Source organism: Opisthocomus hoazin, chromosome 6, assembly GCF_030867145.1.
Source record: "Opisthocomus hoazin isolate bOpiHoa1 chromosome 6, bOpiHoa1.hap1, whole genome shotgun sequence".
In the NCBI taxonomy this organism is placed as follows: domain Eukaryota; kingdom Metazoa; phylum Chordata; class Aves; order Opisthocomiformes; family Opisthocomidae; genus Opisthocomus; species Opisthocomus hoazin.
This window is the reverse complement of record NC_134419.1, coordinates 67,901,112-67,928,546: the sequence shown is the minus strand read 5'-3', so window position 1 is coordinate 67,928,546 and position 27,435 is coordinate 67,901,112. Positions and strand designations below refer to the sequence as shown.

Genomic DNA, 27,435 nt, shown 5'->3' with positions numbered 1-27,435 from the left:
ACTCCCCTTGGTTTTTTTAAATCCTCATTTTCCCAAAAGATTATTTTTGTCTCTTTTCTTTTCCTTTTTTCAAAACATCTAGACAATTATGCCAACAAAACACAAAAAGCTAATTACAAAAATACAGTAGGCACCATTCAGCAGAAAGTGTTGCAAGCATATCCCTGATGTATTGAAGTTTCAGGGAGTATTACAGAAAGCCTGGGATTAAAGGGCTGGACAAAGGGCATGCTGGCATTTTACCATAAAGTGAAAACACAGACTGCATCAAGAAGAAAAGTTTTTGGATGTGTGAGCAATTGGTCTTTGAGAACAGATGCTGAAAGGGAAGAATTGAGTTTAGAAATACAAGAAGAAAGTGCTGCTGGCATAGCTGACAAAAGTTGCTCAGAATAGGGCGTATCAGTTTGGACTACTGTTTAGAGAAAGTTCTGAGAGAAATCAGTAAACGAGTGGGTCCCAGAGTATTGTTCACCCGTACACCTGTGCTTTGCAGAATGCTTGGTTTGTAAGCCATCAAATGCGCAGTACTTTTCCTTGTTTAGCTGATGAAGTGTCCATTGACCAGGTTCCGTTGAGCATGTTCACAAAAGATGATGGAGTAGGCTGTTGTATCAAGCTAGTAACGCGGAGTTTGATGCTTTGGTGTTATCTAGGGCAAATCCAGCATGTAGTGTTCTTCTTCTGTGTGTGAAGCTTATATTTATTAATCACTCTTGTTTTGGTATAAGAACCTTGAAATCTAGTCAGAATTTCCAGAATTTCTTTGTAATCAGGTAGGTTTATTCATTTTGTTTCATACTGATGCCATGGACTTAACACTATTACTTAATAATACTCAGGCTTGTAGAAGTGCGTTGTCCTCCTCAGCTTCGAAGGATGATCCTTTTTTCCCCCAGCCAAATGAAAAAGCCAGGAAAACCCAGTAATAGCATAGCTGCATGCTTGGTAGTGTTGTGATAGATCTGGCGAACATACTAAAAATTTAAGATTTCTGATGTATATTCCACAGTTCCTAACACCTTGTTTCCAGTAGATGATTTAAGAACTGATTGTCCTATGTCTGTAAAAGGATATGTCTGTCTTCCTACAGAGTGCGTGTTCTCAGGTGCAGTGCAACGAAGAGCTTGGTATTTATCTCCTGTGTATGCTCATTGTGGTCAGTATTGTATTACTGAATGTCTTCTAAGCTTTTACATGTCATATAGTAAATAACAAATCTGAGGTAAGGTATATAAAACATTATCAGAGAGAAGGCGGCCCAGGGCATTCTCTTTACCCTTTACTTAAAATCCATAGTTTATCTGTAATTCATGTGTGAAAATGTAGATAATACATACATTTCAAGTTTGTTGTGTTACCTGCTTTGGAACCTTTATGTGATCACATGTGGATGTCTGTATCGTAGGTGTCCAGACATCTTCTATTCAATGGCGAGAAATAGCCTTTTCTAGGATAAAGTTTTTCTTCTTGTGAAGTCATATCTAACACCATTCAGATGAACCAGAGTGCAAAACTGCCTGTTTCTCCTCACTGCCTGCAAAGAGAGTTGAGCGTGATTAGCTCAGAGTTAAATATCTGTAGTGTATAACTGGGTAAGATGAATATTACTTTATGGGGCTTTTCAGGTAATGTGGAGGGATGTATAGAGAAGTGTCGCAGGGCTACCATAGAACAACACAGCATGATTCAAGAACATGTGATGTTAAAAAAATTCTGATTAGTAAGCTCTTGGCAGAATCCAGATGGATTGTCAGCAGTGTACAGCTAATATTAATTTGAGCGGATATGTGTTTGTATTTTGCCTGTCCTTTGCAACTGGTTGTTCGTGTGGTTTAATGTTATGGGCCTGACTGTGGCCTTGTGCTGTCAAGCCTATTATATATGAAAGCAATGGAATGAGTGTTCTTTAAGGTAGGAAGAAAGATCTAGCAGATAAGAAGACCTGGATATGGTTCTTGCCTCTACCTCAGATGTCCTGTTTGACTTTAGGAACTGCCTAAGATTCACTGGCCTTAGTTTTCATCTTTATTTGTCATCACATTTCTAATTTGCAGTTGCTAGGGAATATCAAAAGAAAGGAAGCCCTTGACTAGATGAATAATATTTATCACCAGTCATGTATCAGCCATCCTCGTTCTGTACATTCTTGAGACAATTGGTGGCTTAATTCTACCTTGAGTTGAAGCTTTGGCAGGGGGGTTGGACTAGATGACCCACAGAGGTCCCTTCCAACCCTTAACATTCTGTGATTCTGTGATTCTTCAGTCCCAATTCTTGCTGTCATAGTGCGAGACGAAGTAATATGCAGGTCACTACAGATGCAGCCTTCTAACTTGTAGGACTTGATGGGTCCAGATACTTATATGCTGCTCTTAAGACGTTTTAAGAGTTTGATGTAAATTATGGCTCATATCACAAGTGAAAACAACAGTGACAATCATGTCCCGTCCATCAGTGAGATGCCTTATCACCTGACTGTAGACTCAAAGGCTTTAACTAGAGCAACAAGTTCTTTACTGGGTGAATACCATTGTTGTGTGTCTCTGAAAAGACAGTGTTCAAATCCATGGAATATAATCCTTGTTTCTTTGGAGAGTTGGCATCCCCATGGGATGGCTGGAGGTGGGGAGGAGGAATGCACTGACAAAGCTATGCTGTGTCTTCTGCAGTAGCCCAGTTCCAGGTGTGCTTAAAGCCTGCTTAAATAAGAATAAAACAAGCTATGCCAAATTACAAGCTTAGTCCTTCTGCAGTTTTTAGAGCTGTTTGTCACTGGCATCTGTCTGTCTTGAACTGAATTGTAACTAGCAGGCCAGGCATTTTGGCCCTGAATCTGCTGATGATAACAGGTAAAGGAAAAATGCCCCAGGAAGGTACTCCTTTCCCACCCACTTGGTGTCAATTATCAGGAAGCAGAGTTTTTAAAATGAAGGTGAACATTTAGGAGAAAAAGACCTTGCCATATATGTTCTTAAAAATGGAGGTGAAAGCAATGCTGGCTCAGAGTCTTTTCTGAAATTTTCCAGTCTGCAGCAGAGAACAAAAATTTCCAAACCTTTTCTAGCTAGAGAAATGTTACAGACTTTGTCAAGCAAAGAGAAGGATCAATCAGGACACAAATAGTCTTGTTATTGTTAACATTTTTATAATGGTTATTAGTTAATGTGCATGATGATTAAAGGCTGGAGCTGCCTCTGATTGCAGTCAGTGGGAACTGAATTAAGGTCTAAATCACTGTTTGAACCACACTTTTGATTTCCTGAAAAATAATGAGGCTTTGAACAGAACAGCATCTAATTTGTCTATCACTGGAAATGAATGTTTCTCTTCCCTCATGCATCTGGTAACTTGGAGGTCAGGCAGCTAAGAAGAAACTGGTTATTTAACCCTTAGCCTTAATCTAGGATTATGACTTGGATGATGGGACCAAGACCAGAAGCAAGGCTGATTGTCAAAGATGCTGCTGAGGCTGCTGTACAATGGGATTGGTACATATCTGCAGTCAGTACGGCCATAATTCAGGCTGCCCATCAAGCTACTGTCCATTTTGACTGTCCCAGGCAGTTCTCGAGGCCAGCAGTGCCAGTCCGGGGGAACCTCAGGATAGAAAGCAAAGCCTGAGTCCATAAACCGCTTATTTGCATTGGTCAGTGTCTTTATGTCTTTGCCTGCTAATTCGGAGTGAACAGTCATATTCTGAGTCAATCTCACATTTCTTTTATTAATGTAACACAGTTTTTATTAGATCAGGAGTGATAAAATGTCTCAGGATGAAATGGGTTTTTAAAATTTCTTAACTAATGAGGGAATATTGATTATTAAGAGTGTCAGTTAAGCAAATGTGCATAAAAAATCCAATATAAAGGAACAGCTATAATTAGTATGCTGGCAAACACTATTATCCCATCAATTAAAGTCTTCTGTATCCCACCCAGAACTGAAATGCATTCTTCTGACCAAACCATGAGGTACATCAAAATATCAGGCGCCAGCGAGAAGAGAAACACGTCTCCAGGTGGAAAGAAGTAAAAGGGTCAGGAATAAAGAACTCAGAAATACAATGGCATTGATTTGATAAAATGGTACAATTTCTTTCACATTTATTTTAGGGAAAACTCCAAAATGCTTTCCAAATGATCAGCTTTTATTTGTGAGTATAAGTTTGGGTCCAACTAAACAGGATCTCCTGAGGAATTAATATCTAGGACATTCATGATATCTGTTGTTTTTAATGACTTTATATCAATCTCTCTTTTACAGGTCTATGATGGGGTCTGGTAGAGAGCCTGATCTCGTGCACTTGGAGGCAAAGACAGTAGATGGTCGTAAGTACATCATCTTTCAGATATTGTGGTATTCTGGACTGCCCTCGTATTCTTGTAACCACGTAATATCAGAATGGAAATCCAACTTCTCTGTAGTGATTCATTTAATATGAGGGGTTTGACTGTTCCAAGGTCTGTCAGAAGACAAGTCTTTCCAGCAAGGTAAAGTGTTGGGATTAACAGGCTGTGAAAGGACCCAAGAAAATGGTAGAGAAGAATAGGTGATAAGCAGCAATTGGAGTCAGTATATACAGCACTTTTCATTCTTCCTACATGTTTTTTGTTCATGCGAGCATGACGTTGGAGAAAAGTTCCTGGGTCACAGAGTCTAGCTGCTGTTGTTTCACACGGTACATAATATCATCTTATTCACAGCTTTACAGTTTTAACAGACCAGGGATACTCTGCCTTAGGTACTACCTTTGAAAATACCTCATTTCTCTCACATTAGAAGTCTTTTAATGACCAGCCTAAGTGTATTCTTCGCTGTTATTGCTTGTCCTGTCACTGTACTTCACTTTCATCAGCTCCTCTCCCTCCCTGCTTTGCCTCTTGAGGTGCTTTTCTCTATTCCAGGAGCCTCCTTTACCTGCAACTCCAAAATATTCTCCTAATTGGCTGTACATTCTCCCAGGCACCCTAAGCCACCCGCTGGCCTTTTCTCCTCCCACCCATGCTTCCTCAAGGTTTATCTTTGAGCTCCACTGCCTTTGCAGATCTTTCTCCAAGGATTTCTTCTCCACAATGCTGGATTGCCTCAGGCAGGCATCACACTGAAATCCTGGCTGCCATAGATCTTGGCATTGTAATTCCATATTGTTTCCTCTGTAAATAGTAGCCTTGCTGCAGTATACCAAGCAGAATTTTATCATTTGCAATATTTAAGTATTAGTGATGTGGTCAATTAATTCCTTTAAAAAGTAATAAAATTCTGCCCTGAATTGTACTCCCATATGCAGTGGTGTTACATAAAAAGTGTATTTTGTCATTGGAAAATTGAAAACTGAAAAAGTAACTGTGAGGTGATCATTGTTTTAGCTCACTGGATTTTGGCATGAAAGAGAATTTTTTGGAAGATGAATTTTGAAAAGAAACAGTTTCGATAGAAACCACAAAGTTTTAAAGGTCTTTCCATTTCAAGATATGCAAGATTAGTAAAAGTGAAAGACTGTATTATCTCTATTTCTTATCATTTGTGGTCTCTGATTATTATTTCTTCTCTCAATTTCACTTACCTGAATGTGGTGTCAAGGCTGGGAACGTGACACTTTCTGTTTCGCAGGACATGTTAAATGAGAATGAAATATTTTAACAGGACAGTGTCTATTTCAGCACAAAATATTAATGTTACAAGGCATTAAGAATTTGAGGTCATTGAGATGAGACATTACAATAGGTGTTTAAGGAGCTGTACTCTGGTGATGCTTTTGAGGGATGTTCAGCTAACAGTGGACAGAAAAAGTGCCATGCTCCAAATGCCTTGAATGGTCTTGTTTGAGTCCTTGGGCCGCATTTCTGCAAAACACTTCTTGAGTCCGTAACAAATTAGTAAGCTTTATTGCAGCTTTTAAGGTGGAAATAAGAGAACAGGTAGATCAAACTGGCCTCACTGAGGAGTCAGGTGTATTAGTAAAGAAATGTGGTATAAGAAATTATTGCTTATCAACTGAGCTATAGTAACTGATTCTGTGTGCTTGTATTGGCTTAGTTGTGAGGCAGCATAACTGAAGTTTCTCTGTTTAGTCAGTGACAGAACTACTAATGTAAATATAGTGGTGGTGTCAAACATTCAGCCAGTGGTAACCCCTCTTGCAAATCAGACATTCAGGCAAAACTTCTGCTCATGAATCAGGAGGTCCCCAGCTCAGCTCATTGGCAGTATAAGAAAATGTGTTGGATTATCAGTAAGTGCATGCTGTGTTTTGTCTGAAGTTCCAGGGAGCATTGGTCACTCACAGAGGACTGTGGTGGGTAGCTGAAAGCAGTAACCTTGGAACATATCACAGCTTTTTTTGCCAGAGGACATTTGGTAGCACTTCAAGTCACAGAATTTTGAGACTGAGACAGGCTAAGAGTGTGCACATGGTCTGTTATTCTAGTTACCATTACCAACTCAGTACATTCATATCTCTTGGCTACTAGAGCCTGCTTCTAAGTACTAACCAGTCTCCTTTTCCTGGAAGAAGTAACCATCACTCTCCAGTGTATAAACAAACCTTTCTCTGTTTGACACTGTCTCCCATAACATCCTCACAGGGAAGCTCAGGAAGTGTGGGCTAGATGTGTGAGTGGTCAGTGAGGTGGACTGAGAACTGGCTGAATGGCAGAGCTCAGAGGGTTGTCATCAGCAGCGCTGAGTCTAGTTGGAGGCCTATAACTAGTGGTATCCCCCAGGGGTCAGTACTGGGCCCGGTCTTGTTCAGCTTCTTCATCAATGACCTGGATGAAGAGTTAGAGTGTACCCTCAGCAAATTTGCTGATGACGCAAAACTGGGAGGAGTCGTGGATACACCGGAAGACTGTGCTACCATTCATGGAGACCTGGACAGGCTGGAGAGTTGGGTGGAGAGAAACCTGATGAAGTTCAACATGGGCAAGTGCAGGGTCCTGCACCTGGGGAGGAACAACCCCATGCACCAGTACAGGCTCTGGAGGTAAGAGAGGAAGTCTGGCAAAAGGATGACCTTCCCTTGGTCGAGGAGGATTGTGTGAGAGATCATTTAAGCAATCTGGACGCCCACAAGTCTATGGGCCCCGATGGAATGCACCCACAAGTGCTAAGGGAGCTGGCAGATGTCGTTGCTGACCCACTCTTCATCATCTTTGAAAGCTCCTGGAGAACAGGAGAGGTGCCTGAGGACTGAAGAAAAGCCAGTGTCACTCTAGTCTTCAAAAAGGGCTAGAAGGAGGACCCAGGGAACTACAGGCCGGGCAGCCTCACCTCCATCCCTGGAAAAATGATGGAACAGCTCATTCTGGATGTCATCATTAAGCAAGTGGAAGAAAAGAAGGTTATCAGGAGTCATGGATACATCAGACAGCTGTGCTGCCATTCAGCAAGATCTGGACAGGCTGGAGAGTTGGGTGCAGAGGAACCTGATGAAGTTCAACAAGGGCAAGTGCAGGGTCCTGCACCTGGGGAGGAGCAACCCCGTGCACCAGTACAGGCTCAGGACTGACCTGCTGGAGAGCAGCTCTGTGGAGAGTGACCTGGGTGTCCTGGTGGATGACAAGTTAACCATGAGCCAGCAGTGTGCCCTGGTTGCCAAGAAGGCCAATGGGGTCCTGGGATGCATTAAGAGGAGTGTGGCCAGCAGGTCGAGGGAGGTTCTCCTTCCCCTCTACACTGCCCTAGTGAGGCCCCATCTGGAGTACTGTGTCCAGTTCTGGGCTCCCCAGCTCAAGAAAGATGAGGAGTTACTGAAGACAGTCCAGTAGAGGACGTTGCATTATAAGGGATGGAGGAATTTGGCAGAAAGTAAACCCCCTTGCTTTCTAACTCTCCTCACCAGAGTGGGAGGCTAGGTGCGGCTAGGTTTAAATTCTGAGTGATATCCAATTTGCACTGCCAGTGCAGTCGTGTTTAATATGTATACTAAACTACCACGATTCTGGATACACTAATAGCAGTCTGCACCTTCAGTCCAGTCGTGCTCATGAACTAGCACAGCCACGTTTGGTCGCGTTCAGTGAGAAACTGTGACAACTGACTACTTAAATAGTGCAGTTTTATTTATGCAACAGATATATAGGTTTTTTGAATTGCCGGTGATAGGGACTGTCTGCAAGAAAGCACGTGCAAATATGATGTTATTAAGCATAAAACATGTGAAAAGGTTATAAATAATACAGCCTGACTATAAATGTTAGGCAGTAACTCTCTAGAGAGATTTCTAAGATACGCAAGAAAAAGCGCTTAGTCTAAATCTCACCCAAGGCGTCTGAAGGTGGGATGAAGCAAGGCTCAGCCCGTTGGCTGATCCTGGTAGTCAGAGGCAGTCCTGAGGTGGAGTTTCCCTTGGCTTGTTCACGATGATATCTTCTCCCAAAAATTCCCTGTTTCCCTGACTATTTTTATATTCTTTCTACATTTAAGGTAGGTGGAGTTTGAGTGACTGTAGTCATACATACCTTTTATCGTGACTGGTGTAAAATTCTCTCGCTTCACGTTTAAAGGTATAGTTTACAAAAAATTGAGGATGCAGACTCAAAGAGGAGTGGTCGCACCTTGGAGACAGGTAGCCTTTGGGATGGAGGTGTGTTTTGGTATTAAAATGACATTAAAATGAGCAAAGTTCACGAAAGGGTAGCATTTTGGCAAGGTCTTGGAAACCTGTTGGCTCAGGGGACCAGATGAGATGCTTATCAGTTCTAGAGGACCATCTCTTCCCGCTTGATCATCACAGAGCATGGCCACGGAGTCTCCACTGTGCTCCACCCTCTATGGTATGTTGCAGGGAGTTGCTGTATTAGTGGATTCCTCGCATGCCTGCTGCAGCTGGGTCCCATCCTCAGAGCTCCTTTTGATTTTATGCTTTTCCTCAATGGGTGAACAATGCTACGTTTTCCATATAAACTTTAATTTTCAGATGTAAAACCCTAATTTTACTAATAATTCCACAGAGGGCTACGAGGATGATGAGGGGACTGGAGCATCTCTTCTACAAGGAAAGGCTGAGGGAGCTGGGCTTGTTTAGCCTGAAGAAGAGAAGGCTGAGAGGGGACCTTATAAATGCCTATAAATATCTCGAGGGTGGGTGTCAGGGGGATGGGGCCAGACTCTTTTCAGTGGTGCCCAGTGACAGGACAAGGGGCAATGGGCACAAACTGAAGCACAGGAAGTTGCATCTGAACATGAGGAAGAACTTCTTCCCTCTGAGGCTGACAGAGCCCTGGAACAGGTTACCCAGGGAGTTTGTGGAGTCTCCCTTCTCTGGAGATACTCAAGACCCGCCTGGACAAGGTCCTGTGCAGCCTGCTGTAGGTGACCCTGCTTCGTCAGGGGGTTTGGACTAGATGACCCCCAGAGGTTCCTTCCAACCCCTACCATTCTATGATTCTGTGATTCTCCTCCCGAATGAAGCAGGTGTGTTGCCGCCAGTGAGGTGATGGGGTGAAGTGTGCTGAAGTGAGAAAGATATATTTTTTTGAAGCTTAGGGTAGTTTGGAAATAATTTTTCTTTGGTTTTTTATGATTTTTTTTAATGTTCTTGCATTTACTTATTTATACTTCATTTGGAAGATCTCTTTTGAGAGCTAACCAAGTGTAAATATTCAATTAAGGGATTAAATTTGAGAAGGTAGACTTGCCAAAACAAGGCAGGGAGAAAGAAGGAAAGAAAAGGGTGTGTTTGGAAACAACCACACAACTGTATGATAAAATAAAAGATCCTGAAGTGGATATATAAGGGCTAAACAAAAACCTTCTGAACTCCATACAAATAAGAAAACCCGCCCCATTCTGGTACTGGTATCTTTTCCAGACGAAGCTGAGTAGTATAACTGCTGCTTTAGGTGAGAAGAAGTAGAAATGTCAGCAGAGTATGGTGTTAGACCGTCTCCCTGGCAGGGTTTTTTGAGAACATCTATCAGCAACAGCCTCAGCTTTACCTGCTAGAACGCCAATAACTCTCTATCTGTGCTCCCTGATTATGGTCGGTCTGTGCATTTTATTTATAGTGTTTATATACATAATGTAAAAGGTTTACAAGGACCAAAATAGGAGTCTCTGTGCAGGCATAAATCAGTATAACTTCAGTGGCATGTTGATTTACACCTGCTGAGGATCTGGCTAGCAATGTTTTTACCTGAGCTCACATTCTTGGAGGATACAGAGAAGGCTGAGTTACTGAATGCCTTCTTTGCTTCGGTCTTCACTACTAAGGCCAGCCCTCAGAAATCCCAGGCTCTGGAGGTAAGAGAGGAAGTCTGGCAAAAGGATGGCCTTCCCTTGGTCGAGGAGGATTGTGTGAGAGATCATTTAAGCAATCTGGACGCCCACAAGTCTATGGGCCCCAATGGAATGCACCCACAAGTGCTAAGGGAGCTGGCAGATGTCGTTGCTGACCCACTCTTCATCATCTTTGAAAGCTCCTGGAGAACAGGAGAGGTGCCTGAGGACTGAAGAAAAGCCAGTGTCACTCTAGTCTTCAAAAAGGGCTAGAAGGAGGACCCAGGGAACTACAGGCCGGGCAGCCTCACCTCCATCCCTGGAAAAATGATGGAACAGCTCATTCTGGATGTCATCATTAAGCAAGTGGAAGAAAAGAAGGTTATCAGGAGTCATGGATACATCAGACAGCTGTGCTGCCATTCAGCAAGATCTGGACAGGCTGGAGAGTTGGGTGCAGAGGAACCTGATGAAGTTCAACAAGGGCAAGTGCAGGGTCCTGCACCTGGGGAGGAACAACCCCATGCACCAGTACAGGCTCAGGACTGACCTGCTGGAGAGCAGCTCTGTGGAGAGTGACCTGGGTGTCCTGGTGGATGACAAGTTAACCATGAGCCAGCAGTGTGCCCTGGTTGCCAAGAAGGCCAATGGGGTCCTGGGGTACATTAAGAGGAGTGTGGCCAGCAGGTCGAGGGAGGTTCTCCTTCCCCTCTATTCTGCCCTAGTGAGGCCCCATCTGGAGTACTGTGTCCAGTTCTGGGCTCCCCAGTTCAACAAAGATGAAGAGCTACTGGAGAGAGTCCAGTGGAGGACTACGAGGATAGTGAGGGGACTGGAGCATCTCTCCTATGAGGAAGGGCTGAGGGAGCTGGGTTTGCTTAGCCTGAAGAGGAGAAGGCTGAAAGTGGAGCTTATAAATGCCTATAACTATATTAAAAGTGAGTGTCAGGAGGATGGGGCCAGACTCTTTTCAGTGGTCTCCAGCGACAGGATAAGTGGCAACGGGTACAAACTGAAGCATAGGAAGTTCCGTCTGAACATGAGGAAGAACTTCTTCCCTCTGAGGGTGACGGAGCACTGGAACAGGTTGCCCAGGGAGTTTGTGGAGTCTCCTTCTCTGGAGATATTCAAGACCCGCCTGGACAAGGCCCTCGCAGCCTTCTGTAGGTGACCCTGCTTTGTCAGGGGGGTTGGTCTATGTGATCCTGAAAGGTCCCTTCCAACACCTACCATTCTGTGATTTTGTTACTCTCCCTCCATTTTTTTCCCTCAGGCTCCAGAATTTCTGGACTTCTGAACAAACTGTGCCTCATCAAAGTAGGGTGCAGGTAGTGACAAACAAACTGGGTAGAGACCGTGCAATTTAGTTGTATTGATGGAGACAGATTTGCAGGGCTAATCATTCCCATTTATTTTTTTAATCGTGTCACGTAAATTTTGGAGATCACCAAGCAAATTTTCGTCTCATCAAATATGGTGTTTTGGTTTATTTTTTAAGGGCTTCAGGCCCAATCTGAGTCAAGCTGGGACTGAGAGCACAGTAGTAAACCTGATTTTTCTGGTTGGAAGAAGTTCTTACGAACTTTATCTCACATTTCCACTTGTATGCTTGGGTGTCCCTGGTGTTCCACTTTGATTTTGGAACAGGATCAAAGGCAAGCCAGCAAAGTCAGCAGGAACTGTGAAATTTTTTTGCTTGGTTTCAGGTCAACACCCCAATAAGACAATTAATCCCCTACAGTTCGTAACCACATGACAAACTTCTCTTAGTTACATTCACCACCATAGTCAGAAGACAGAATGACTGGTGGAAGTTAAATCCAGGTTTGTTCAAATGCATCTTGAAGTGTTTTCAGAAGGCGTGTAAACAATGACGTGGGTTTTAGGTTTGTAAAGAATACGGAAGTCCTGAAAGATCCTTAATTAATGGCTTTATCTGATTTGAGCTAGGGAGGGTTGTCTCAGTAAGGCCTGATGCAAGCTAATTGACATGGGAGGTAATTTTTATTCAGGTGATCCCTACTGAGGAATCCACACTGTTGGTGAGAAATAGAAAGATGGATTCCTACAAGGCATTTGGAGACTAACTGGGTAGCCACTAGTCCTCCACAGAATGGCAAAGCTGACTCAGAGGATGTCTAAGAGACAGTTTCTATAGATGCAAGTCAAGAAAACCAATTGTTACACTTATGAGATATGCATTCACTTGTGTAGATTGATGCCAATTGATTTTAAGTAGCTTTTAATTTATGTAATTTTTATTTTTTTGAAGTGCACATGAAAGAAGCTAAGGCGTTTCCTAATGTGCTAGCAAAAATTTAGAGTGATCCTGATATTTAAAAAGTGCTTTTGTTTCCTTTGCTTTTCTTCTTCTGTCCTGACTTACATAGCAGCTTTTGTTATTGAAAGCTAATTTAGGTGCTGCTGTGGTTGCAGGTAAGACCAAAAACCTCATTTGGGGTAAGCAGACATGCTTTGCTTGCTGATCAGCAGGGACTGAGCATCTGGCCAATAGTGTCTGAATCACAGAGTTGTACTAGGACTTAAATTTCTGTTTTCACAGAAGATTGCTAGGAAGAGTAAAATAATCACTGCTGTGGAAAAAAAATCAGTAGGCAATCTAGCATGACAGTCTTTTGCTAACATAGCTAGAGTGGTGAATTAATTGCCATAGTGCCCTAAACCTGTGCAGTGAATTTTTTGCTGATCATGAATAGTGCTTTTTCCTGGTCATCATTAGTATTTATCCTGGAGAATGGCATCTGTTAGTTTCTCTAATTATATCCTTATGCTAGAGATGGCAGAGGATATAATTCCCCATGTAAAGAAAGATTCCTGACTCTGATATGCAATGAAGAAATAGTTAGCAGCAGGATAAAAACAGATATGTGAGTAGTTAGTAATTGGGATGGCTTCATTTCACTGATCTTCATTACTGATTAATTTCTTTGCAGTTGCTGAGTCCTGGTGAGTTGTGAATATATCCCCATATCATAAATGTATCACAAATCAACATTCAGACCAAATGGAAATGGATAAAGAACAGTCATTTTTTGTGGTTCTCAAAAAAGGAGTAAAGATTAATGTATGGGAGAAAGTTTAATTAAATTGTCGTACTCATTGCCATAAGAGGTAGTGGATGCTGAAGGTGTACCTGGACTGCCAAGGTACCTGCACAAATTCGTATAATCTTTTCTAGGCTTCTGTTATTCGTCACTGATGGAGAGGGGTTACAGGTATTTCAGTGAGATATGTTACTACCATGTTCTTACAGCTCATTAGTTACAGGATGCCAGTCATCCTTCAAAAGCAAAAACTATCCCTAATGTATAAACTGCTCAGTAATGAACTGGGATACTCCATAGCAGTCTGGAAGACAACAAGTCATAAATTGCGTGGATGCTCTTTGCATAAACTCCTGATTTGTCCGTAGTGGATTTATTTGCAGAGAGAAGGACACATTCCTCAATGAATTAAAGAAAAGAAAAATAAAAATCAGGAGTAATGATACATTCACAGTGAGTAGAGTGAATATTTTCTCTGACTTTCCTTGTGATCAAATAAGGTTTTTGAATGATACACATGCAAGCTTAGACTGGAAAGCAGTGGGTACTACAGTTTGAAGTATCATACAAAATAAGACTCGGCAACAAAATAACCTGAGAAGTCTTGCTCTGCTTTAGGAAAGGATTTGAAACTCTCCCCTGTACTTTTGGAGAGGCTCACCAACCTCCAGTAACCTTCCATCTCCACTGACTGAGCCAAGAAATGTCTCTGGGACAGGCTGAATGCATTTCCCTTGAGAACATATTAGCATGGAGCTCAAGGTGAACAGAAAAGACTAAAATATTTCATGGCGCAGGGTCCCCCTGGCTCTTAACTTTTGCTATGTGTTAGCACATTTGCAATTCTCTTTTACCACTGAAACAGATTAATTTTGTCAGAGGTTTCCCTTACAAGATGTCTTCTCCATTCTTGTGTTCTGTGACTGTCCTGGCTTCCTCCTTAGAAACAGCTGCTATTCCCTGAGAATAATCCTACTCTAGGTGTCTAAACCTGTCAAAATCAAAGTGTCGGGGGGTGTAGGAGCTGGGAGTTGCTATGTTCTTCTCTCCAGGCACAGCGTGACTTTGTTGTATATTAAAAACAGCAGCTGTTGTTGGAGGTGAGGGTTCTGGAACTGAAAAGCATAATGTCCTAATTACCTATGGCAGGGAAAACATCTGTGCAGGAAAACTAATGAAATTAATTCCAGAGCTTAGCGACTGAATGTATTAATTGACATTAATTAATGCTAAATTACAAAGCTCTGCCAGTGGAATCGCATAAAATGTCCATAAGAATCAAATGCCTAAACAAAATCCTTGAGTTAATGGAGAATCAAATGCCTAAACAAAATCCTTGAGTTAATGTGAGCACAGCAAAACTTCCCTTAGGAGAAAAGAGGGATCCAGGAACTGCAAGAAGCCTGTTTTCCTGCTTTCTGTCTCCCATACCAGAGGGATCTTTTCTTGGTGTGAGCATCTCGGGGTTTGGCTGTTTGGGAGATTAGCTTAAGCAATTTCTGTGCTCTGCCCTTTAGTAGTTATTACTGGCATTTTAGAACCGAAGTCATGGAGAATTGCACTGTAAAAGTTCACAGGAATTGCCTTAGTAAATCTTCATCAATGGTACAATCACCGCTGTACAGTACTCCTGCGATCACAGCAGAAATAGACATAGTCCCCATTCCTCCATTAAAACAGGATCAAAAAAACTTCAGTCACCTCTAATGGATGTCATCCTGGCCTGCTCCTTAAAATCTCTTGCAGAGGAGATTCCTTAATCTTCTTTGCTGGCTGGTCCTAGCAGTACCTGTCCTGTTACCACGCTGTGCTCACAGGACAGATAACCCGTTTACGTGGGATGTGAGATGGCACTGCAGTATGCTCTTAGTGTCTCCCAGGCGGCTGTTGTGCCTGTGGAAGTAAAAGGAAACCATGGTGGTGGGGAAAAAAATAAAAGGAAACAAGGTGGGAAACAGAAGTCTGATCCTATATAGCTTAATGCTAGGTGATTCCATCCCATGTGTGAAAAGCCACCCAGTCTTGCCAACAGCTCAGGGGATGGTGGGGCCAACCATTTCAACTGATGTCCTTTTGTTTAAGCTCAGGATTGCCAGACTTTTCACTCAGGACCCTAGAATGAGAGGAGATGAATGTAGGGGAAGGTATGGGGGGGCTGTCCTTCACGATACAATGGATTTGAGTTAACAGGAGAAGTGGGAATTGGTTGTGTTGCAGGTGAAGAGATGCATGCCTGTTCTCCGTCTTATGACTAGGAGGGGACATGCTGCACAGCACAGTACTATTGGGTGGTGGTAGAGGCTCTGTCCCTGTTGTCCCCCTTCTTCCTGGGAGCAGAGGGATGGAGGCTGAACGGCTCTGAAAGGGAACTTTCTTCAGCTCTGGAATGTGCAGGCTGGGAGTTATGTCGTTCCCTGCCCTCTCGTGGCTAATGTGGAAAAAATCATGTCCCTCTGAAGGGAAATGCATTTCGATCATGCTGTCCGGGCTGTATTAATTAATGTTTTGCAGCAAGCTGCGAAAGCATAAAATGTTTTAAACTGCAGTGACTAATAATACTTAGCACTTTATATATTCCAAGAACTCTGCAAATCCTGGGGTAAAATCATCCCTCATCAAACTTTCCTGAAGGTTCATTACCCTGCACGTCTGTTTCGAGCAGAAGTCAACAGCCCTTGGAAGCAAGGGAAGAAATGTCAAATGACAGATTTTAATTAAAACAAAGATTACGTATGAGATGGTAAAAATCCAGTCATTTCTATTTCAGTGTAAAATGCTACTTCTCTGATCAGAAAGTGGTAATTATTTCAAACAAGGGGCTGCACTTCTCCAACAAGGAAAAAGATTAGAAGTAGTTCTAAGATTAAATGCCATGCAGTGTTTCTGTCATGTAAGTGCTAATGCTAAAATGCCAAAATCCTTCTTCCTGTAAATCAGCTTTGTCATTAAACAAAGAGGAACTTCTTAATTGATCTGAAAGAGCCCAAACTGAATACTGAGAATCTGGTTCTGTATTCTGGGCTAAATTATCACCATGAAGAAATTCGGATTGTTTTTCTTCAGCTGATGCATTATGACGTGAACACTCTGCAGTGCTTCAGAAGAGGATATGAGAACACCCCATACAGTAACAATGGATGAGAGGGCTTCAGGGCTGCATTTAGACCATTTGCTTTGAAAAATATGACTGATTGAAACCACGAAGGGCTCTAGTTTCAAAAGAGTGTGGAATGATTGCCCAGGTCTGCCAGAGTGCATCTACCTATCCTGTCAACAGAGAAGTAGGTAAAACCCCTGAACAGAAGGTGGTCTGAATTACTTTCCGAGGTGATCTGAATTACTCTGCAGAGTGTAAGTGCTGCAGGAAATACAGAAGTGTGCCATGGAATGGGTTCCCAGTGATGACACTATGGGGCAGGTGTCCTCTGAAGGTGTCCTCATTCTTGTGTAGGCTCTGGACCCTTGCCATGTTCTAAATAAACTCAGCATGTGACCGTGGAGAAGCTGTCATGCTCTACAGCAATTTCCACACCAAGAGCATGACAGGGAAGCTGTAGTAGCTCAGCACAGAGAATATCTGTCCTGCAGCGTAGACACAGCTCTTCAGACCCATAGCTGCCGTGGGAGTCATAGGACTTGAGCTGTTTGTTGCCTCTGTAAAGAGTCCTTCACAGCTCTGTTGTCCTCTCACTCAGTTCCTTGCTTTAAGCTGAAGCCTGGGTAGCATCCGAGTAAACTCAGCAAGGCAGGTAACAGTGCTGAATAATACACCCTTGACTAGGTTTCTGTCAGACCCGAGCCACAAGCATCACATTGTGACACCTTCAAATGCTGCCCCTGGTCTACTTCCAGCATGGAACCACAGGAGTGGCATGGAGTAATCGTATCAACTTTGCTGAAGGAGCGATGTATAGCTCTGATGTAGGGTGGAATGAAAGAAATAAGGGGAGGCTGAGGCAAGTGAAGAAGGCAGGAACTTAAACGACGAAAGTAATCAAGGGTGGATTTACAAGGGGTCTAAGGGAAAGAAGTGTGTTGCGTTGAATGGATGGTGTCACTTCATGTCACACAAAGCTGGGAAGCAGAAATGCTGCCTCAGCAAATACGTTTGTGACAGTAGGAAGAATCTGCTCAGGATCTCAAGCATCTTGGTTTTGTTCTTTTCCTTTCAGATGCCCAATACATCACCTGTAAGATGCAGAACTGCAGTGAAGCGACTCGTAGCAAACCCTTTCCAGGCTATATTGACCATAACTCCCTGATCGTCCAGGATGATTATGTCTTTGTTCAGGTGCAGAACACCCTCTTCTCTTATCTATTCTATTCTTTTATATTATGTTATTCTACATTATATTGTTTTCTCTTCCATCCTTTGCATGTGTGTGGATGTGTGTTAGCTCCCAACTAGTCAGACAACACTAGATCCAAATAGTAAAGGCACTGAGTGGATTGTAGCAGTTCATTACAATGCTAGTAATGTTCCTTTTACCTCTAGTATCTTGTCACTGTAGGATCATAGAGTTCCTGCCTGGAGCATCCAGGAGTTCTGGAGTGATCTGTGTCACTCCCTGCAATCTCCTCAGCACTCTAGGATTACTGGTTTAACCCCCCAGCTTGAAGTGATGTGTCAGTCATCTGCTATTACAAGGGATTAGAACAAAGCTTTTTTGAGCATGACAGGGAAATCGAAAAGGAGGGAGGGAGTCAGGGGAAGAACCAAAGAAGGAGTAATCAGTCTTTATTGTTATGCCTCAGTTGTGATTATAGTCAAAAGGCTGAAGATGAGATGTACTCAGCCAAGCTGTATTCCAGGTGAGAGCTGGTGAATAGATCTGAGCTACTGTGAGTTTCATCAGGCTGCCGCCGGTGTCCATTAAATAACAACTGAGGTGGACAAAAATAACAACAGATTTGCAGGGAACATGGAGGTGAACTGGAAATCATTAGGACTAAACTGGTCTTCCAGACAATTTATATTTTGCTGTGCTTCGCTGTGGTGGAGGGAAGAGAGAGGACTGATACTTAAATTGGGTGAGTTGGTTGCTAATTACCTTCAGGTAATGAACTCAGTCATAAACACCAATCTAAATCATCCACAAATAAATCCGGGACATACGTTCCAGAATAGCTTTTGTGCCTCGTGTGTCTGAGGCATAAAGGAAGTATTTATGTGGTAAGGAAAATAGGGGCACGCATCACTGTTCAGCCATGCTCTCTCATTTCAGAAGGACTGTGTGTTGTGGCTCTAGTGACACAGGAGATGGGGAATTTCTCTTCATATGTGAAATGATTCATTACTTCATTACTGATGCCTTGCTTTTGTGCTCATCAAGATTGTTAGTCTTCTCTGTTCTGACCTGATGTTATCACACACTGTATAGAAACCAAACCCTTTGCCTCATCTGAAGTCAATGCTGGGGAGATTGTCTACCTTTCTGGATAGCCCTTGTGTTTTGATGCATTTCTTTTTCTGTCTATAAACTGTTGTATTAGTGTTGCCAGCGCTGTCAGGTTTCTCCTGTGTTCCAGCTCCATGCTGGCTGCACAGTGTAAGGAGGATCATGTGAGGAGAGGCAGCCTCTTATGATGTTCTGCTTAATGCCCAATGGGACTTTGCACAACTTTATATATTCGCATTCATAATGCAGTTTTAGAAGGTATCATGTAATATTTGGATTTGGAAAGCTCCCATTTTAATTCTTAAACTTCTTAGGATTCTTAAACAGAAATAAATATAATGGGTCAAAAAGATAGGATAAGGGAATGTGGGTTTATTTCTCCCACTACACTATGTTTTATTTACAAACTCACATTCTCTCGTAAACAATGCTTCTGGCCTTCCTTCGCACAACTTTTGCCCAATTCCCTTAAAAAAAAAATTGTTGAAGAGCTTTAGAATAAGAAATAATTCTTATTTTACTCAATCTCTTATTAACCTAGCCTCTGTGTTCCTTGCATTTTAAAGTACTGCAGTGCATTTTAAAACATTTACTATTGAAGAAATGTCTTGATAAACCCAGATATTAGGCAATTAAAGCAAAGTTCTGCATGGAGAATCCCTTGGAATATTTGTACTTCAGTACATTTCATCGACAGATTTCAAAGGACTTTACAAACATTGGTTATACTTCAGCAGCACTGGAAGCCTGATAACATAGCTTTTTTCTTTCTATCTGCGCCCCCCGCCCCCTTCCTGCTTAATACGTGGTAGGAAATGAAAGCTCACATTGCTCTAACCCAGCCTTTTCAAGGTCTTGCCACCCGTATTTAGGCACCTAAATAAATGGCCAGATTCACATAAACACCAAATCAGCTTGAGCTTCTGCTGCCTTCAGGAGCTGTGAATGCTTAGCTGATCTTGTAACAGATACGTATGATGGCTTGTACAGGGCCACACAGAAACCAGACCTGGAGGCAGCAATAGAAATCAAGCGTCCTGTGTGCCAGTCTGCTGATCTCACCAGTAGCCTACATGGCAGCTCTGTAGATAGCAAAGAACAGACTGTTTTGTGGTAAGGCAGAGGAGAGCTGTGGTATCAGCAGGTGAGTGACATAATGGCCCAAGAGAAGCCAGGACTTTCCCCAGACTTTTACCTGGAATTCTGGCCATGGTCTCTCTTTGCAGAAAATGGGATTCCTCTTGCTTTCTTTTTCAGCCACTTTCAGTTGGATCAATGTTTATTCATCAACTGCAGTAGTGCTGCAGCTTTAAGCCATTGCTACCAACAATGTGGTATTTGCCTTGACAACTTTTGCCTCATATTTTCTGTGATAGTAAAAAAATGTTTTAAAAAATCCTGCTGATAACTTTTCTGCTTCTCTCATAGTTGACATCAGGAGGAAGACCACATTATTATGTTTCTTATAGGAGAAATGCATTTGCCCAGATGAAGCTGCCAAAGTACTCCTTGCCCAAGGTAGGATGCTGTTGCTGGAGTGCTCGTGTGAATCTACAGATGTTTTGATTGGACAGAAATTCTTGAATCCGACACAAGTAATTGCACGATGACATGCAATGAGTGAAAACATCATTCTTCTTTAATAGAACATTTGCAAGCAAGAAAGGACTGAAAACAAAGTCAGCACTGTGGCTAGTCAAGGACATCAGCATGAAATGTAGACAGATGCCACAGCCCATGTCAATTACCATTTCTTTATGGTTAGTTAATTAAGTTTTGGAGAGGACTCTTTTTTTTTTTCTGGGTCTTAAAATTCTGTTCTCCTGTCCCTGTCCTGTGTGGGTTACTTTTTGTGCTTTGCCTCATTAGCAGATTTTAATGGGAACCCAGCAAAGAGATGTCTTTGTGTGTCTGCTCCATATCTTCTCTAATTAAGAACAATGGTGAATTAGCATTGGAGCTTGAAAGGCTATTGCTGCCTTCTGGAGCTGAATTTTTTAAAAGACCTATATAAAATGTTCACTCCGTTTTTAAGAAATCACGATTTTGCAGCTGGGCTCCTCATGGCTTCTTAACAAAGACAGGTTTTTTTTGGTTTTGAGGCCTTTTCATTCTTGGTATAGTCTGCCTTAAATGAAATTTAAGATCAAAGGTAGCAAATGATCTGGTGGATTCTATGTGAGGTCTAAGATCTGGAGACAAATACATTCCCAGAAATTAAGCAAAGATTGTCAAAAGGGAAAAAGAAAGTGCAACTTCAGCCTGTTCCCAGAAGTTGAAAGTGCGCCAGATTTTGTGGGTGGGGATGTTCAAAGGGATAATTTGGCTAATATCACAACTGGCTGTCTTCGATTCCTCAGCCCAACGGATCCATTTGTAGTGGATTGACTGGGTGACCTTCATATAACAAGGCTGCAGCTCAGACACTGGTCTTCAATACCATACCTTACCTACTCTGCTGTTGTACCCTTTGCTCCAGTTTACATCCAGAAAACCCAGCTTATGGGACATTGAGGACTCTACCAGAAGCCATGATATCGTCTTAGCTCTGACACAGGATACCTGTGGTCTACCCTAAAATCTTCAGTCACTTTTAAAGATAGGCTGGTTTGAAACTCCCTGTCCAAACAGGAAGGAATTACTCTGCCAATTCAGATGAAATTTAAACAGTTTTATCTGAAGTAGCCCTTAGCAAAGGAGTTGCATTTTTAGGATAGTAATATCCAAATCAAAATCGTCTTTTACAGCTGATTCAGACCATATTTAGAGAGACTGCTTGCTTTGAACTGATTGTCTCCTTTAGCCCACACTTATTTTTGGCTTATATTGAGTTGGGCTAGATGACTTCTAAAGGTCCCTTCCAACCCAAAGCATTCTATGATTCTATGATTCTATGATTTTTCCAGCTGTCCACCTTCTCCACCAGAGAGCCAAGGAAAATGCACTACAGTTAAATTGGAATGTGTTCTCAGAGAATAGGAATTGGAGCAATACATTCGTGTTGTTTGACCCAAAGAAAGAGGCAGATATTTAACAAGATAAGATGCTCTGTCACAATCTTGGAATATCTTCAAAGACTGAAGAGCTACATTTGGCTTGGAAGAAGCTACAGTGGAGCTCTGGCTGTCTAGGAGGCTGTTATCAAAGCAGGATAGCTGCTTTTATTAAAAATGCACAAAGCGTTATGCTATTCAAGGAATTGAAACAAACAGCATCTTTTATGCCTAAATTCTCTTTTATGTCCTTCAGCTAAAAAAGTGGGGCCAAATATGGTAAGCACTACTAAGCAACTTCTGGAACTGAAGACAGAAGTATCAAGCTTTTTGTCTCTGCATGTCACTCCTCCTAGACTGGAGGGGTGTGATGGCCGGCAGCTTTGGCAGGTGATACTGCTGCTTAGGCAGCAATGGCCTACAGCAAATCAAAACTAAAACATTTTTGCTGTTGGCACTGATAGCCTGGTAGTCAGTTTGATTAAAAGCCTAAATGAACTTGAAACTCTCTCCCATACAAAAAGATGCCTGCACATGTGCATACAGGTTTTGTTAACACTGTAAACAGTCTTTACTGAGACCTGTTAATTTCTGCTGTGATCCGTGGGTTGGCACTGCCTATTTTGTGCCACAGCACCACAGTGTGGGCTGTCACACACTCCGTGATGTCACTTGTGATAATCACCTTAAATGTGCACACAGGGTATGTTCACTCCATTTTAGACCAAGACACTTTGCAGACATCTGTGAATATTAAAGCAAGCCAAGCAATTTCTCTTTAAAGAAAACCCTGTCCTTAACTGGTGCTGGGATGAATACTGATGGGATGGGTGTGTGTGGTATCTCTGCTTTAAATTCATCACCTTCTTTCAACAGCAGGATGCACATCCTGATGGAAGAAGCAGTAACCACAAAAAAATCCTTAAATACAGACCTCAAAAAGAGCTGACAGTCCCAGTAATTGACATGATAAAACAGGCATTACACATCCCTGCTGTTTTACTTGGCAGGAAGAAAAGTTCCCTGACCAAGTGCAAGAAGGGCAATTGAGGCATGTTTAGCAATTCAGAAAGCCTTGGCCTTTAGTCATTTGAGTAGACACCTGATCAACCCCATGCACAGCATCGTGCTCTTACTTTTGTCTTTGGAAAGGCAAGAGGGACAGACAGTAGAGCTGCATATAAATGTACTTCCACCATGTGCTGGAACAGGGAGAGGAAAGCTCAGGCTCTCAGTAGGCAGATGCATGGGGAGCCCTTGCAGCTGACAACAACTGTTTCAGAACGGTGCCTTGCTTCACTTTCCTGTCTTCTTCCTTTTCTGTAGTAGTAGTGGAAGATGCAGTGAAGCTCTTGCTCCATATTGAGATGAAGGCTGTCTTTTTGTATTATTCCTCCCCCAAAAAAAGCAACTCCCACCCTGGAAAAAAGAAAAAAAGACGTGAATATATTATGCTGATTGATTTTAATTTTCCCGATGTGGAAACCAAAAAATTCCTGATGTTAGTCGAAGACCTATTTGATACCCATATACTGATCCCTTTTTATGAAAGCTTTCATTGTTACTGCATTTATTGGACAAGGCCATATTAAGAGTAAAAGTTAATTGATCCCCAAAGGCAAACGGTTGGAACGCTACCATTTTTGACTTTCTGCACTATGTATATTATGCCAGTTCTATCTCAATCTCTGCTTCTCCAGGCTTAAATCCTTACTGGGATCTTAGACTTGCATCTTACAGCATGATCTGATCAAAACTCAGGAAGCATCTAGTGAATAAATTAGTTTATTTGTTTCTTAAGCATTCATGAGATTTTCTTTAGTTTTCTCTGGTGTGGATCAAAATATCTTTTTACATCTCTCCCCTAGTTATTATAAAATTATTGATGAAAATGGTAAGTTAATAAAACTGTACATTCACCACACAAAACAAGTTTTACTTATAATCTCTGTCTGTGTTTAAATAGAGAGGTGTGCCTGTGTGTGTATGAACATTTACAAAACTTTAAATTTGAGATTAGAGCTGTGCTGGCCAATGCTGCCTGATGCACACTGGGAACAACAACTCATGTAGATCTACCAGCAGATTGACTAGGGTGACAGTCTGAAATGGGGAGCCTCTGGAAAACAGTTGCGGCAGTAACTTCTACTAGCACAGCTGGAGCTAAGACAGGATAGCTACTCACAACCAGAATTAGCAGAAGCTGATGGGAGTTACATTACCTTTCCTATCATCTCAGGATTTAAGCCAATCTGTTCCTCTACAAAACCAGCCCATCTTCTGGGATATGTTTTTGTGCAGCACAAAGCAGCAAGTAAATCAAGTGACTATTCACCTGCTCCATACTAAGATCTGGATGAACAAACAACTGTTCTGAATCTTAACTTCACGGTGAATCCACTTTCAAATTCATAAATCAGATTTCTTCATTATGTTATTTTTCATCTTTACATTACCGGGCTCCATCTGGAAGTATTAATTCCCCCTACAAAACCACAAGAAAGTGAATTGTCGAAGACTATTATTAACAAAAGGAAGAAGTAGCATCAGCTTCCAAAGAGTATTTTTTCTGATAAAGTTCCCAGTTTTGCATATAGAAAGCTCTGGCTGAGATTCATGGAAGCAAAATAACTTTGGGATATCTGCCCAAAACAGATAGAACAGCTGAATCTTCTGGGAATCACCTGATGTTAAGAAATCTGCATTTCTTTTCCTACCTCCATGGATTTTTAAGGCACCAGAGAACTCAGGGTGCCTGTGCTGTGCAGATAGAGCCTGCGAATTTCATTATAACAATCTCTCTCTTGGTGACTCTTTCCACTGGGTGACTTCTCCAGACATTGAAAGAGGGAATCAGATTTAATTTTTGTTTTTGTTTTTTCTTTAATTATGCACTCTTTTCATTGCTTCCTGCCTGCTGTAACGCACAGAATAAACAGAGTAAAATAAAACCTCTCATTTATGCTAGTGATCCAACTACAATTCTTCACATCTAGCAAGGATTAGGGTTGCCTTGGGGGATGTTTAGCACAGTGGTCCAGGGCCTTGGCTTCTAGCTGACACTGTCATTGGAAATAATAAATAGCAGCAGCACTGGCTGCAGATGTTAACTCATTAGATCCTCCTTGTATCAGTTCCCAAGCATATTTGGTTTCTGAATGCTAAGCAAGAAGCAGATGCTTCAGATGCTGCTTTTTTCTTCTTTTTAAAAAAAACCTGCATTTTTAATTTCTGTGATTCCACAATCACATGTGGAATCACTCAGTCAGAAAAAAAACCACAAAAAACACCCCAAAAACCCCACCCCCCCACACCAAACAAAGTACTCATTAAAGTGTTGGTAGAGGGGAAAAGTGCTGCTGTCTAACACTGTACTGCCAATGTAAATGTTCGGTTAACACCTCATCAGTTAATTACCGCTTTGAAAATTGTCAGAAGAAAGCTGATGTAAAGTATTCCAGGATGGAATTCTCTGCTTGCAAGAGTGTTGTCTACAGTTTCCATTTAAACTCCAAACTAAATATATCCCTTGCTCCTCTGCAGTTACTTTGGTGCCCTTGGAAATGACAGAGCAGAGCTCCTTCTAGTAACCCTCCTCTCTTTTCTTTCCCCAGGATATGCATGTTATCAACACAGATGAGAATCAGGTGTTTGCAGCTGTGCAAGAGTGGAACCAGAATGACACGTACAATCTATATATCTCCGACACCCGAGGGGTATACTTCACCCTGGCCTTGGAAAATGTCAAGAGCAGTCAAGGGCTGGAGGGGAATGTGATGATTGACCTCTATGAGGTATGTCATGACTCCAAACATCTCATTCCTATCTCAGGAGCTCACATGATGCCAGTGCTGTTGCCTTGTTGCACATCACTCTCAGAATATGCATGTGAACAGCAGAGCCAAAAAGTGACTAAACACATACTTTCACCCTCCTTTTACTTAAGGGTCTCAGTGCCATCAGCTGAGTTTCAAGGCCAGGTTGTACACAGGTGTTGAATTTAGGCCCAGCCTAATATGAACAGATCCACTGCTGTACCCTCCTGTAGGTTCTCAGGTGAGGAGGAGCTCATGGCTCTTTCATACATAGGAAGATACACATTGAAAGATGTAGTGGAATAGTTCATTCAGTCCCTAAGAGGAACTCTCAAGTCTCTCAGCAAAATCCTGCTGACCCACATTGGTCCAGCCTATGGCTCTGAAAGCTCTCAATACTCTGAATAGCATAATTCTCCAATTTTTGTTTCAGGAAAAGGTAAAAAGACTAATTTACGTTGTCTTCTATGAAAACTGATCCTAAGAAAAGATTTTTAATGTGCCCTTGTACTTTTCTTGCTCTGCTGCCTGTTTTACTTCTGGAGACAGCACTCAGATAAGTAGAAATACAGTCCTCGGCTCCTGTTTTGAGGATCAGCTTCTCTGTTCAGGTTTCTTCCAGGGGATTTTCTGACCATTTAGAATAAAGGCTGTGAACTTGATCTGAGTTCTTTTAAAAACAAAGATGTTTCCCATATTTCGCCATCACCGTCTGAATATTAGCTCTGCTATATAGTTTGCCTTCAGCTGCCCTTTACTTGGAAATCACCTTGAATTGTCCAAAGAGATCCCAAGTGTTTTATGTCAATGCATATGTGCTGTAGGAGGATGGGCACTGGCATTTCAGTCATTTGGAGATTTTTACTATTAAGCTCTCTGCAGCACTGGCAGCCCATGGAAAAACTGTTGCCTCTTATTACTGTCAGCTCAAGAAGCAGTTTCACTGCATTATGTAAAGGTGTCCTACATCCCAGGGGGAAAGAAAAGCCTTTGTTTTGTTTTATTGGGCTGACACCACACAATAACCTGGATTAAAATTGATGGAATCAGACTTGTAGCGTCGTATCTGCTGATTATCTAGACAGAATATTGGCTGACACTGAACATGGTACAAACCTTCCTTTCAATTTGATGTTCTAGCTGGAAGCGAACGGAAAGCCATCCAGCATGATTCTCCCAGTAGGGTTGTTGCAAATGATGAATTCTATAGGGATAGATGGAGATGAAGACGTGAGAAGAAAAAAAATCCATAGATAAATTAAAAAGAAGTGGAGAGACTGCAAAATGAGTCCTTCTGTGATGGCAGAAGCATGTTTAGAAAATCAAGATTATTTGAGAAGATGCATGTTTGTCGGGTGTTACAAAATTTGGTTGCATTGTAGTGAATATGTTTGTGAGTGTAGCTTCCTAAACTGATTCTACATCAAGGATAAATCTACCCAGTGCTGCTCAATGGGGAACTGCATTCGGCATAAAGAGAAATCACAGGCAAATGCAGGATCCTGCACCTGGGGAGGAACAACCCCATGCACCAGTACAGGCTTGGGGCGGACCTGCTGGAGAGCAGCTCTGCGGAGAGGGACCTGGGTGTACTAGTGGACGACAGGTTAACCATGAGCCAGCAGTGTGCCCTGGCTTCCAAGAAGGCCAATGGCATCCTGGGGTACATTAGGAGGAGTGTGGCCAGCAGGTCGAGGGAGGTCCTCCTTCCCCTCTACTGTGCCCTAGTGAGGCCTCATCTGGAGTACTCTGTCCAGTTCTGGGCTCCCCAGTTCAAGAAAGATGAGAGAGTCCAGCGGAGGGCTACAAGGATGGTGAGGGGACTGGAGCATCTCTGCTACAAGGAGAGGCTGAGGGAGCTGGGCTTGTTCAGCCTGAAGAAGAGAAGGCTGCGAGAGGACCTAATAAATGCTTATAAATATCTGAAGGGTGGGTGTCAGGAGGA

The 27,435-nt window shown here is 42.3% G+C and overlaps 1 protein-coding gene across 3 annotated transcripts in view; it reads left to right on the top strand.

Annotated features, from left to right (window-relative positions):
- The window catches only part of LOC104336537 (VPS10 domain-containing receptor SorCS1), a 311,179-nt gene that overhangs the window by 220,929 nt on the left and 62,815 nt on the right, over positions 1–27,435 (top strand). For all 3 annotated transcript variants that reach the window (XM_075423698.1, XM_075423700.1, XM_075423699.1), the window contains exons 6-9: positions 4,264–4,328; positions 17,456–17,574; positions 20,111–20,200; positions 25,290–25,469. In XM_075423698.1, coding sequence (XP_075279813.1) covers positions 4,264–4,328; positions 17,456–17,574; positions 20,111–20,200; positions 25,290–25,469 — 454 coding nt within the window. The remainder of the gene's footprint in view (positions 1–4,263; positions 4,329–17,455; positions 17,575–20,110; positions 20,201–25,289; positions 25,470–27,435) is intronic.